The sequence below is a fragment of the Urocampus carinirostris genome, chromosome 6, assembly GCF_059441175.1.
Source record: "Urocampus carinirostris isolate Australia breed hairy pipefish chromosome 6, RoL_Ucar_1.0, whole genome shotgun sequence".
Classification (NCBI taxonomy): domain Eukaryota; kingdom Metazoa; phylum Chordata; class Actinopteri; order Syngnathiformes; family Syngnathidae; genus Urocampus; species Urocampus carinirostris.
This window is the reverse complement of record NC_142354.1, coordinates 44,537,418-44,550,747: the sequence shown is the minus strand read 5'-3', so window position 1 is coordinate 44,550,747 and position 13,330 is coordinate 44,537,418. Positions and strand designations below refer to the sequence as shown.

Genomic DNA, 13,330 nt, shown 5'->3' with positions numbered 1-13,330 from the left:
ATGTGCCTTGAATTCAAACGCCGCTGGCGGCTGTTAGAAAAATGACATCAATTGGCGCATCACTGAATAAGCCGCGGGGTTGAACGTTTGGGAAAAAAGTAGCGGCTTGTAGTCCGGAATTTACGATACTTTAGAAGGGACCTAGTATGGGAAATTGGGTAAATTCCAGAAAACAAACCTTACAATATGATGCCGCTTATTTTTACGCTTTATAATTTTTGTGCTGGTGTCGGTGGCTGGCCAAGGTCCTCAAAATCAGCATCTCCAAGTCTTGGCCATGGTTCTTATCTGGAAAAAGGTGGCATGCTATCTGTGGGCGAGATTAGATCACGCTCCGAGTACGGGGTAGGATGGAACGAAGGATAGACAGATGGATTGGTGCAGTGTCTGCCATCATGTGGACCCTGTGCCGGTCCCTCTTGGTGGACAAGGAGCTGAGCCACAAGGCAAAGCTCTCGATTTACCGGTCTTTCTACGTTCCTGCCCTCACCTATGGTCACAAACTGTGGATCCTGTCCAAAAGACCGAGATCCCGGGTATAAGCAGCTGAAATGTGTATACCTCCGCAAGGTGGCTGAGCTAGATAGGGGTGAAAAACTGGGAGGAACACAGTGGAGTGCTGCTAGTCCTCTGAATTGAGAGGAGCCAGCTGACGTTGCTTGGGCTTCTGGTAAGGATGCCTCCTGGATGCCTCCCTTGGAGGTTGTGTCACAGACTGGGGGTCCCCGGGACATCCCAGAGCACGAAAGAGAGACTAAGTCTCTAAGACTGTCCTGGGAACACCTCTGGATCCCCTTTAACGAGATGGGCAAAGTTGCTGTTCATAGGGGAGTCCTGGCTTTCCCTCTGAGTCTACTGCCCCTGCGACCTGACTGGATAAGCATGAGATCAGGGATCGATGGATGACGGCTAGCCTTGGCCAGTGCCTAGCATTTTGAAGGAAGCTGTCTGTGCAGTTATTTTATACTCGGTCCATGAGAGTGAGGTGTGGAGGATTGGAGGCAGGTGTGGGGATTAACCATCCCCATTGTTTTTTGGCGCCCTCTAGCGAATGGTATGGTGCTGAATAATGACATCCTACCCATGAAAAGTGCTTATTCCACGTACAGTCGTTTGACTCTTGGTCGTAAGAGCAAATTGTTATTAGTGATAAAACTTTTAGCGATTTTGTCTCGTCAGATGAGACAATCAACTGATGTTATACAGTGGGACCTCGCTACTTCGCGCTTTTTTTGAAGGGGCGTCGCTACTTCGCAGATTTTCACTTTTTGCGGGTGGTTTTGCTCCCCATTAACCAGATCTAAAAATAAATATTTAAAGAAAAAAAAAAATTGAATTAAATGTAACCTGAGCACCAAGACAGCAGTATATTCCTCTTGGTTGTGACCTTAGGTGGGGTGGAACACCACGTGGCTCGCTCCCTTGGGCAGGTTTAAACCCCTTTCTCCCTGCGTGGTTTTCACGTTAGGGGGGAGAGAGAGAGGGACGTGATGGCTCACTCGCCTGACTTGTAACTGACTTGAAATAGTGAAGGGGAATCTGAGAGAGATCCGATGGATTTTTTTTGAAGGGGCGTCGCTACTTTGCAGATTTTCACTTTTTGCGGGTAGTTTTGGTCCCCATTTACCGGGTCTAAAAATTGATAATAAAAAAAAAAAAAAAAATTTTAAAAAATGTAACCGAGGTCTCACTGTAATACACTTATGGATACTGATGAAGGGCAACCCATTTGCCATAGAAACGATACTCAAGCATGACATGGCATCTGGGCATGGAGGTGTGCCAAAGGAACTATCCACCTTTGTCGGATTGTCACGTTCGCTCCTGGATTTCATCCATGAGAGTTCAGGTGTGCCTTGATAAAATACTAAAAAGCTGCTCTTTGTTTTGCACAGCGTTTTGGCCATCAAGGATTAGAACCCCGATACACAGTGCAGGTCTTTTTTCATGCACCATGTCTCAACTCCTACCTCACGTTGTATTGCCAGGCAGGGATAATCAAAGAGCAGATGCTCAGTTCCAGATGGCATTGGCATGTGAATAGAGGATGTGTGTTTGGGTGTGTGCTTATTTTTGTTAGTGTTGGCCACTCATCAATTCATCTTTTCTGGTGGCTTTAGTGTTCCCGCTCAAATCCTTGAAAGGAATTATATGGCTGGATTCACCTGGATGGAGACGTTGCCTGATGCGGAGGTCAGCGGGGCATTTTTAAAAGTTTGCAGGCCTCTCTGCATCGTTTTTTTTCCCTGAACCACTCATCCGGTAAATGTGTAAGCTGGGCTGCCTGATGTACAGCTGTACACACCTGTTGGTGCCAAAGTACACCTGATGCACAGCCGCAATAATGTATTTCGAGCAAACGAGAATTGCTGTGAAGGCTAGAAAAAGGATTAGAGAGAAACCTGAGAGAAAATTATGAGCTACACTGAAATGACATCACTCAAAACGAACCTGTTCCCAAACTCTCACAATCGTCCAAGTTACCCCTAAACAGCTGTAAAAAGAATCTTCCTGATCACAAAAACAAATAGTAATTACCGTAAATTCCGGACTATAGAGCGCACCAGATTATAAGCCGCACCCACCACATTTTAAGAGGAAAACCGATTTTGTACATACACAAGCCGCACCTGTATATAAGCCGCATGCGCCCACATTTAAACATGTAACACAAACACAAAATTAACCCAAACCCGACTTCAAGTCCCGCGGTTCATTAAAGTCCACAGTCCAAAATCACAGCCGGCAAATGAACAGAAAATGATACCGGTACTTAAGGTGTGATGCAGACCGGCAGAGTCCGGGTCCCGTTGAAAATAATCCAAGGAAAAAAGTCTATATTTCCAAAGGTAAGGGTGGGAAAAATATATCAAATGAACACATTTACTCACACGACTCCTTTTTCTTTAACCAACTTTTTACCCTCTCTTGTTTCCTTGTCTGTCCCTCACCTTTAGCGGTCCCCACTTAAACTCGGCACCCCGCGTTTGTTCCGCCCCTCATTTTTGTTCACCCATCCAAAACATATCAGAATAAGTGTCTAAAATAATTACAAATAAATACATTACAAAAATATACAGTTGCAAATGCATATTATACTTGGGTTACACATGTTTACAAAGAAAGATGGTACACCGAGATAGTTTTCAAAGTTTTAATAATGATAATATAGCTTTGACAGGGCAGTCAATGGTAGCAACACTCGAGCGCCGCTAGCGGCCGTTAGAAAATTTACATAAATTGGCCGCATCACTGAATAAGCCGCAGGGTTGAAAGTTAGGGAAAAAAGTAGTGGCTTATAATCCGGAATTTACGGTAAATGGAAAAAAATACACTAATAAGTTAAATAAGACGACGTTAAAGAGATGAAATGCGAGTTTAGATAGATAGATAGATAGATAGATAGATAGATAGATAGATAGATAGATAGATAGATAGATAGATAGATAGATAGATAGATAGATAGATACTTTATTCATCCCCGCAGGAATGATATTTCATCCTGCAGCTTATTTTTCTCTTGCGCTTCTCTGAGTGTTGTCTCGCGGGCCTGATCCGGCCAGCGGGCCACCTGTTTGACACCTGTGTCATAGACAATACCCAACAGAATAGGAAAACAATGCAACATTACCGTATTTTCCACACTATAAGGCACACCTAAAAGCCTTTATTTTTTTCAAAAGCTGACCATGCGCCTTATAATACAGTGCGCCTTATATATGGATCAATATTAAGTCGCAAAGTCTCGCATCTAAGGCAAGTAGCCGCCGTCTAGATTTTCCCTCGAAGGCGAAGTCGTCCGCGGTGTATGCTGGGATTTATATACCGGCGTTTAATTGGCTAACCAATGTGTCAATCATCATTTAAATCGATCGCTATTGGCTAAAGTTATTCGGAGGTCAAGGGGCGGATCCTTTTTATCATTTACAGGCTCGCATAGGCTAAAGGGGCGAAACAAAGCCTGCAATTGGCTGAAAAAGATGAATGTGAATCACACGTTGGGTTGCACTACGGCATAGAGAAAACATGTTTTACTTTTCTGTATTTGTAAATATTTGACTCTCCTGGATTTACTACACTCACAGTTGTAAGAAGACCATGGTTACGTATCATTATTGAACGTGAGAACTTGGGTGAGCTATGCGGCTTTATATTTTCACGGTATCTTGTTTTAGAACGATCTTGATGTTTCTGTGATGAGTCTATTTTTAAACTCAATTCAATTCAAAGTGTTTATTGTCATATGCACAATCAAATTCTTACTTTGCTGTCCACACAGTTGCCAGCAAAAAATAAAACGGAATTTAAGAAATGTTTGGCATTTCTTGAATCCCAAGACTTTAACCTTCCGAATGATATTTGGAACGATGTATTTGAGTGATTGGTGACATTGTACAGACACTGTTTCTGTACATGTCTGAGACACGTATTTGCTTTAAGTTTGACTGAATCATCTGACTGTTTTGTCGACGTTCCCATTGTAGCGCCTTATAATCCGGTGCGCCTTATGTATGGAAAATATAGGACCAAAAACTGTTTTTGGGGGGGGTGCGTCCTATAACCCGGTGCGCCTTATTGTGCGGAAAATACGGTACCCGATTTTGCATGAATGGCTGAACAGTCACAACAAACAAAAACATGAGGAATCTTTTTCCATATGACATAAAAAAAATAAAAAAATACTCAAACACATTGTACCTTCCTACTTCCCAAGATTCATTAGCATTTGAGATGCATTCTTAACCATAAATTTCGAACGTTTAAACGATATTTTCTTTTTCTCACCCCCGAGTCTTACAAAAGGTGTTTATTCATGAGCTTGTGTAGCCAGATAAATAGCCGTCAAGTCATTTCATTTATTCGCTTTTATTTATTTGTCTCTTAATTTCCCTTCGTCAATAAAAATAAGAGTGTAATAGGATTTATATTAAGAGTTAAAAGCGGCAAATGAATGGAGAACGAGTGCTGCAATTGATATTGGACCCTTAGCTCAACTTTCATCCCTGATTAATTAGTTCATTTGTCTGAAACTGCACCTCGCTGCTCAGTGTGCGTTACCGGCAATGTTCCCTGCAATTTTCCTTACGGGTCTGAGCGTTCACACAAAGTCGGTGAGCAACGCTTGAAACAACAGAGAGCAACGGCAATCCCAAGTGTGGCAACTAAATCATTATCAAACATGTCCAAAACTTGACATAAAGTTACATTTTGCTGAGTTTCCGGCAATGCAAAATGATTTTTCTCTTTTGAATGAATTGACTCATGTACGATTGCAAAGGTTGTACAGTCTACAAACGTAGTTTGCTTTTACAATTTTTTCACAAGATATCCATTTCTTTTTTTTCCTGGTACCTTTTGTCGCATAATATTAACATTTTTGGGGGCTTGCACGATACACAACTGTATTTAATCACATTCAAGTACAATGTTGGCAACAAGATTGACTTGGTATCATTGGAAATGATTTGAATGCAACACAACTTTATCTTCTTTTTCTGTTTATTTACTATTTTTTTTTTAATTCCTTTAAAAAAAATCTCATTGTGTTTATTTTTCCTAGCTGTTACTTTTTTCTTCGTTTTCTCTACTTACTTTTTTCCCTTTGTTTCTTTTCTTTTTTCTGGCTTTTTTCTGAATTTTGATTTTGGTATTTTTTTATCTTTTTTGTTCTATTTCCCCTTCCTTTAAGTCATTTTGTGCATAATCTTAGATAACATTTGGTCATATAGGGATGAAAGAAGCAAAAACAACCTGAAGAGCCGTTTGGGACCCGAAAGAGCCGGTTCCTTTTAGTGAGTTGAGCCGAAGAAGCCAGTTCTCGAAAAACTCTACTGACTTTACTCAACTTCGTTCTACTTCGTGCTTGACTTCAAAATACCGCATTTAGAACACAACGTCAGGGGAACCCTTGTATTTTTCATGCACTGTAACTTTGACCTAATTGGCTTCCTAATTAGCAATTTCGAGCCCTGATTTTTGTGAACTGGCTAGATTTCCTTGTGCGCGGAAAAGCTCCGGGTAGTGCGCGATTGCGCACACACGCAGCTTAGAGGGAACATTGGTTGCCGTTGACTTTCCTCAGATTTCTTCATCGGATCGCTTGATGCCTGATCGAGAGTGTCTCTGTGGATAAAAATAGCAAGTTTTGTGTTTGAAACATTATTCAAAACAGGAAAGGTTTCCTGACCTGTAAAATCTTGTCATGTTCCAACAAGCTTTGGGAACCTTTTTGACTCAAAGATCCATGAGAGAAAATACCTCCCAAAGCTCTTTATAATGTGCTTCACACTTAGCCGTTAACACACACACTCACACACCAATGCAAGGCAACTACCTGCTCATCTGGGGCATTTGGGATTCAGTGTCTTGTCCAAGGACACTTAGACATTTAAGTCGTAGGAGCCGGGAATCGAACCTGCGAGCTCTTAATCCCAAGACGAGCGCTTTATGTATTTATGACTCATTCGTTTGTAAAGTACTTTTCAGCCAATGAACTGCCACTCAGAGTACTGTATAAAAACATTCAGTGTACAAAAAGACGATTAAATCCCCTTCTTTCTCTCCACCCAACAAGTTGAAAGACTTAGAGGAGAGGTAAGACCTGGCCTAAAAAAAAATCCATCCTCTTCCGGCCCGCTGGTATTGAAGCCTGACCCAGATTTGAAGGACCGAGCCTGGAGCAAACTCGAATTTTCCGTTTTTATTTGTTAGGCCTTTATTTTCTTGTGAGGAGGATTAGGGTTTCTCTCAGATTTTTTTTATTTGTTTTAATTATCCACTCAGTCTCTGCGTGTCTGCGCAACCAGGGGGACAAAATCCATTGCACATGCGGATCTCCAAAGATAAAAATAAAAGAACAATGACAAGATAATGAAGTGCCTAATTAAAATAAAATCAGCACTAGAGAAGCCCTGCCCAAACCCGAAACAATGATTGACATGTTAGTTCCCAACTGTATGTCAGGTCAGGTACGCACTTGGGCTTATGATCTTGCCTCTAACATGAACACACAATGGTTGAAATAAAAAATTTAAAAAAATGACGGTATTTTCCGCACTATAGGGCGCACCGGGTTATAGGGCGCACCCCCAAAAAATAGTTTTTGGTCCTATATCTTCCATAGATAAGGCGCACCGGATTATAAGGCGCTAGAATGGGAACGTCGACAAAACAGTCAGATGATTCAGTCCAACCGATTACCCCCTTAACATTCCCACAGCTTGCAAAGAAGCAAATACGTGTCGTAGACACATGCGGATGCGGTGTACGATGTCACTTAAATGCGTCATTTCAAATATCATTCGGAAGGTTAAAGTCTTGGAATTCAAGAAATGCCAACCATTCCTTACTTTCTAATTTATTTTTCGCTCGCAACTTTACTGTGCATATGACAATAAACACTTGGAATTGAGTTGAATTCACTCAACTCATCACAGCAACATCAAGATCGTTCTAAAACAAGATACCGGGAAAATATAAAGCCGCATAGCTCACCTAAGTTCTCACGTTCAATAATGATACGCAACCATGGTCTTCTTACAACCGTGAGTGAAGTAAATCCAGGAGAGTAAAATGTTTACAAATACAGACTAATGAAACATGTTTCTTTATGGCGTACTTTAGCAAACTTGCTATTCAGTCATCTTTTTCTGCCAATTGCAGGGTTTGTTTTGGCCCTCTAGCGTATCCGAGGCTCCGAATAACTTCAGCCAATAGCGATCGATGTAACGGATGATTGACACATCTTTTTCGGCCAATTGCAGGGTTTGTTTTGGCCCTCTAGCCTATTCGAGGCTCTGAATAACTTTAGCCAATAGCAATCGATTCAAATAATGATTGACACATCGGTTAGCCAATGAAACGCCGGTATATAAATCCCAGCATACACCGCTGACTACTTCGCGTTCGGGGGAAAATCTAGTCGGCGGCTGCTTGCCTTAGTTGCAAGGCTTTGCGACTTAATATCGATCCATATATAAGGCGCACTGTATTATAAGGCGCATGGTCAGCTTTTGAAAAAAAAAAAAGACTTTTAGGTGCGCCTTATAGTGCGGAAAATACGGTAATAATAATGGAAATGAAATCATGCCAAGGCACAGACTAACCATGTGAGGAAAAGGACCTGTGGGAGGCTTATGAACACTGATAAGAGTGGCAGCAGATTGCCGCAGCCATTGAACCACACTCTACCCTTGTGCACCACCCCTATTCATAAGCTTAGGAAACACTGAAACAATATGAATAAAGGATAGAAATAAGAATGGAACCCGAGGTCGGATGTAATAAAAGCAAGCCACACAGAAAAAATAGCCCAAGACCATAAAGACATGAAAAACTCTACTAGCCTCTTAAAATCAAATCCGGAAGCACACAGGGGGCCAATTCAGAGATTAAAAACTGTTGCAGCCTGTTTCCTGCCACCAGCCCTGTAAGCATATGTGTTGTTGATTGCTGTTGGAGCTGCAAGCTGGAAATGTTATTTTTGGGAAGACCAAAGAGCAGGGCATTACAATAATCCAAACAAGCTGAAATAAAATTCCCAGCACCTCCATGTTTGCATGAGAGAGGAATGGGCAGATTCTGGCTGTATTCTTTAGATGATAAAATCCAATTTTAGTTATATTTTTTGATTTGTCGAATAAAATTGACCCCGGAGCGGTGTTCATTAGACCTGAGAAAAGTGATGGGTCCCCAAATTTAGTGTGCTCCATGCCCTTGCAAACTGTCGTATTTTCCCTTACAAAATACAAAAAAAAAATTTTTTTCAAACATGTTTATTTATGTAGTTTAACATGTTATATTGTTCATGTGTTTCCTTATAACATATATATTGCTATTGAACATTTTGTTGTGAGACACTGAGTTGCTCGACATGAGTGAGATTTATTATAGAAAAAAGCTTGGACCTTCACTGTAGAAGGAAAAAAATACATGCAAATAGAATTAAGTAGAATAATACATTTTCTTATTCAAATTATCAATTCATTTTCTGTATTGAATTATTGTTGGTTATATACTGATTAAAAGGGATCACCACAAACCTGTCTTTTTTCATTTTCTCCTTTTATACTTCCTTTTTTTCTTAAATTATTTATACAACATCATCATTTGTAATATAATGCATCAAAGCAAGTGAGCCGTTGGAGAGCCGGCTCTCTTGAATGAGTTGAGCCGAAAAAGCCAGTTCTCTAAAAAGAAACGGACTTTCGCTAACCAACTCGAACTGGAGACCGGCGTGCAGACGAAAACTCGAACCGCGAGACCAAAACATCAAAGGCGGATCTGCCTCACGAAAAGTTTGGAGTGCGGTAAATCTTTGTTAAAAAATGATAATGACAATTTCGTGTCAAAAAAGTTGCGTCCCGGGATGCACGTTCATTTGACACGATGCGTCCCCAGCAAAAATCATGCGTGAAGGACGCAGGGACGCGGGCAAACCAGAACACTGCCGGAGTCAAGTCAAGTCATGTTTATTTGTATGGTCTCAAAGGGCTGCACAGATCAAAGACTACAGACTATTATGACAGCATCCCCTGATCTAAAACCTACATGAGGGTAAGGAAAAACTCAAAAACCTCAACATGAGGAAAATTAAGAAACCTTGAGGTAGGACCGCACATGAGGTCATCCCCCGACCAGGAGTCAAACCAACACCCATATTTTCAACATAATCTGAAAGTCCAAAATCTTGTGGTTTGGGTCAAAGTTTCTCTATCTGTCTTCAAGGACCGATGACTAAGACCTTTATATCTTCCAGATTGAGCTATAGGAAGTGCTCCCCCAAAAAATCAATTTTTTTGCTTTTCAAACATTATTCTAATAAGCAGGGTTGGGTAGGGTTACTTTAACTGGATTACTTTCAATGACTTTTGGATTACTCCAATACCATATATGCTAATAAAAGACAAAAGACACTAAATAGGAATAAAATGATGACTCACAACATGCGGTAAGCTTTCTCTCCTGGCTTTGATCTCTTTGATCTCCGGCAAAACGGACATCAAATGCGACAGAAACAAAATGAAAATAAATCCAAACAGCTTGTCAACATCATTTTTGCCGTTCCATGTGTTCCGTTACTCCCCAATCCTGCACAAAATTTCATAATTTTATTCCTATTTAGTTTATTTTGTCTTTTATTAGCATATTTGGTATTGGAGTCATCCAAAAGTCATTGAAAGTAATCCAGTTAAAGTAACCCTACCCACCTGAGTAGCCTGGGAACTGGTTCTGAAAAAAGCTCTCAGTGATAGGTCACGATGATTTTCTAGATCATTTAATTTCTTACTAGCATGATAAATCTTTGAGATGATCAGAGTTAATATCTTAGTAGTCGACTGTTCTTATTCTAACCTTACATTTAAATATACATAATAATAACATTGTAACAACATAGTAATGACATAAGTTGTGTCGTAAGTTAAAGTAACCCTACCCAGCCCTGCTAATAAGGTTTGTTTTTTTTTGTGGAAGTCAGCACATAAGGAAAACTTCCTGACCTGTATAATCTGGATATGTTAAAACCTCGGTCCACGCAGCATCAAATTGTTTTAGCAGGTCTGAATAAAAGCGGCGAGGGCCGACTGACCATGGAGAGACACGGGAATTAGCTCCATGACTGTCCCTTATCTCGCCGCCTCCACACTCCACCCGCCGCGCTCCCATTCTCCTCCAGTAATGAGTATCCACCCAATTTAGTCCTTTTTCTCTCTTAGGGGAATAAATCCTCCACCCTTGTTCTGATAAAGGGGCCGGCGAGTTCCCCTGCCTTCCTCCCGCTGATCTTAATTGGCAGGAAACTGTATTTGTCCCTCTCCTATTGTGTAACAGTGGAGGTGTCTATACACATTGTGATGACCCTTTGTCTCTTTTCTCATTGGTTCTCTTTACAGCTGCCCCAAAGGGCCCCAAGCTCTTCATGACCCCCAGCAGGGCAAAAGTCGGGGACACGGTGCGCATCACTGTGCAAGGATTCCAGGTAAGACCTCCCTGGGTAGGTGTGGGTATGATAGAGCAGTGTTTCTCAACCTTTTTTGGAGCAAAGGCTCTCTTCCATCTACCCATCCTTAAATCCATCCATTATCTTCCATTATCTGGGGTCAGGTTGCCTCAGCAACAAAGCCCAGACCTCCCCATCCCCAGCCACTTTGTCCAGCTCATCTGATGGGATCCAGAGGCGTTCCTACGCCACCCCAGAGCCGGCGACTTTTATCGGGCATGTTTAAGGACTCATCATTAGCTACACCGCGTATCCTCAGTAGGGTCGCGGGGGTGCTGGAGCCCATCCCAGCAATCATCGGGCAGTGGGCAGGGGACACGCAGGGCACAGGGGGACAGACAACTCACTCGCTCATTCACACCTAGGGACAATTTGGACCGGCCAATTCACCTAAAATGCATGTTTTTGGAATGTGGAAGGAAACCGGAGTGCCCGGAGGGAAACCCATGCAAGCACGGGGAGAACATACAAACTCCGCAGAGAAAGCTGGATTTGAACCCACGCAGGAGGTTCCCAAGACATGAACTGTGCTGCACATGCGCTAACCACTGCGCCGCCGTGCTGCCGTGTTTAAGGACTGTACTTCCCAAATCCATTCAACACGTGGACTGAGCAATTAGGGAAAAAACACTGGACCGTGTGTACAGTAAGATCAAACATCTAGTTGGATACGCCCATCTCTGTCTGTCCCTCACCCCCTCATACACCCCCCTCCGGTGGAAAACAAAGCCTATACAACAAAGACAGTTAAAACATCTTCTTTGTTCCTTTATCTCTTTCCTTTCCCTATCCTCACTGTAAAATGTGGAACTGGAGTGCCACGTCCAATTTTGTTGTCACAATATATCCCATGTTGTAACAATGACAATAAAGGTATATTCTATTCTTCTATATTATATTCTCTTGGGCGTGTCCTGGGTTGTCCTCAGGGCCGTTTCCCAGTGAGACATGCCCAGCACACCTCCCGAGGGAGGCGTCCAGGAGTCAACCTTACCAAATGCCCAAGCCACTTGAGCTGGCTCCTCTCAAGAGCCCAGTCACTCTGTCGGGGAAACTTGTTTCAGCCGCTTGTACCTTTTTCTTTTGGTCAATAGTAGAACACAAATAGACTAAAGTGAATAAATATACTCGATGGGTCACACTAGAATGGGGGTCACCTACAAGCCCCTTTAGGAGCATGCGGTTCTTGTGCGTGCTTTTTCAAAAATGTTTGATAATGGAAAATTATATGGTTTCTATAAGACTCATGTCAAGTCATGTTTATTTGTTAGCCCTTAATCACAAAGAGTCTCAAAGGGCTACACAGACCACAGATTATTGCAAACCACAGACAATTATTACACCATCCCCTGAGCTAAAACCTACACGAGGGCAAGGAAAAACTCAAAAACCTCAACATGAGGAAAATCAAGAAACCTTGAGAAGGGACTGCACATGAGGTAATCCCCCTTCCATGATGACTAGGTTGGAATGGATGTTGCAAAAAATAGAAAAATAAGAGGATTATATAAAGCTTTTTTAGAGTAACACAAAAAATGTCTCAAAGGACTGCACAGGATTACAATGATACAATTACCATATTTTCCGCACTATAAGGCGCACCTAAAAGCCTTTATTTTTTTCAAAAGCTGACCATGCGCCTTATAATACAGTGCGCCTTATTTATGGAACAAAATAAATTCGCAAAGTCTTGCAACTAACTTGCAGCCGCCGACTCGATTTTCTCCCGAACGCCAAGTAGTCCGCGGTGTATGCTGGGATTTATTTACCGGCGTTTCATTGGCTAACCAATGTGTCAATCATCATTTGAATGGATCACTATTGGCTAAAGTTATTCGGAGGTCAAGGGGCGGATCCTTTTTATCATTTACAGGCTGGCATTGGCTTGGACGGTAAAACAAAGCCTGCAATTGGCCAAAAAAGATGAATGCATATAGCACGTGGCTGACGGCATACAGAAAGCATTTTTTTACTATTTTGTATTTGTAAATATTTTATTCTCCTGGATTTACTAAACTCACGGATATAAGAGGACCACGGCTGCACATTATTATGAACACAACGACTTCGGTGAGCTACTCTGGCTATATATATTATCCCTGTATCTTGTTTCAGACTGAACCTGATGTTTCTGTGATAAGCGGTGCAGATAATGAATGGAGTGTCTATTTTTAAATTAAACTCAATTCCAAGTGTTTATTGTCATATGCAGAGTAAAGTTGTGAGCGAAAAAGAAAATAGAAACTAAGGAATGGTTGGCATTTCTTGAATCCCAAGACTTTAACCTTCCGAATGATGGAACGATGCATTTGAGTGACATCGTACGGACAC

The 13,330-nt window shown here is 41.7% G+C and overlaps 1 protein-coding gene across 1 annotated transcript in view; it reads left to right on the top strand.

The window, feature by feature from the left end:
- Window positions 1-13,330, top strand: part of igsf21a (immunoglobin superfamily, member 21a) — a 398,377-nt gene that overhangs the window by 358,274 nt on the left and 26,773 nt on the right. The window contains exon 7 of the mRNA XM_088339077.1: window positions 10,893-10,978. Coding sequence (XP_088195203.1) covers window positions 10,893-10,978 — 86 coding nt within the window. The remainder of the gene's footprint in view (window positions 1-10,892; window positions 10,979-13,330) is intronic.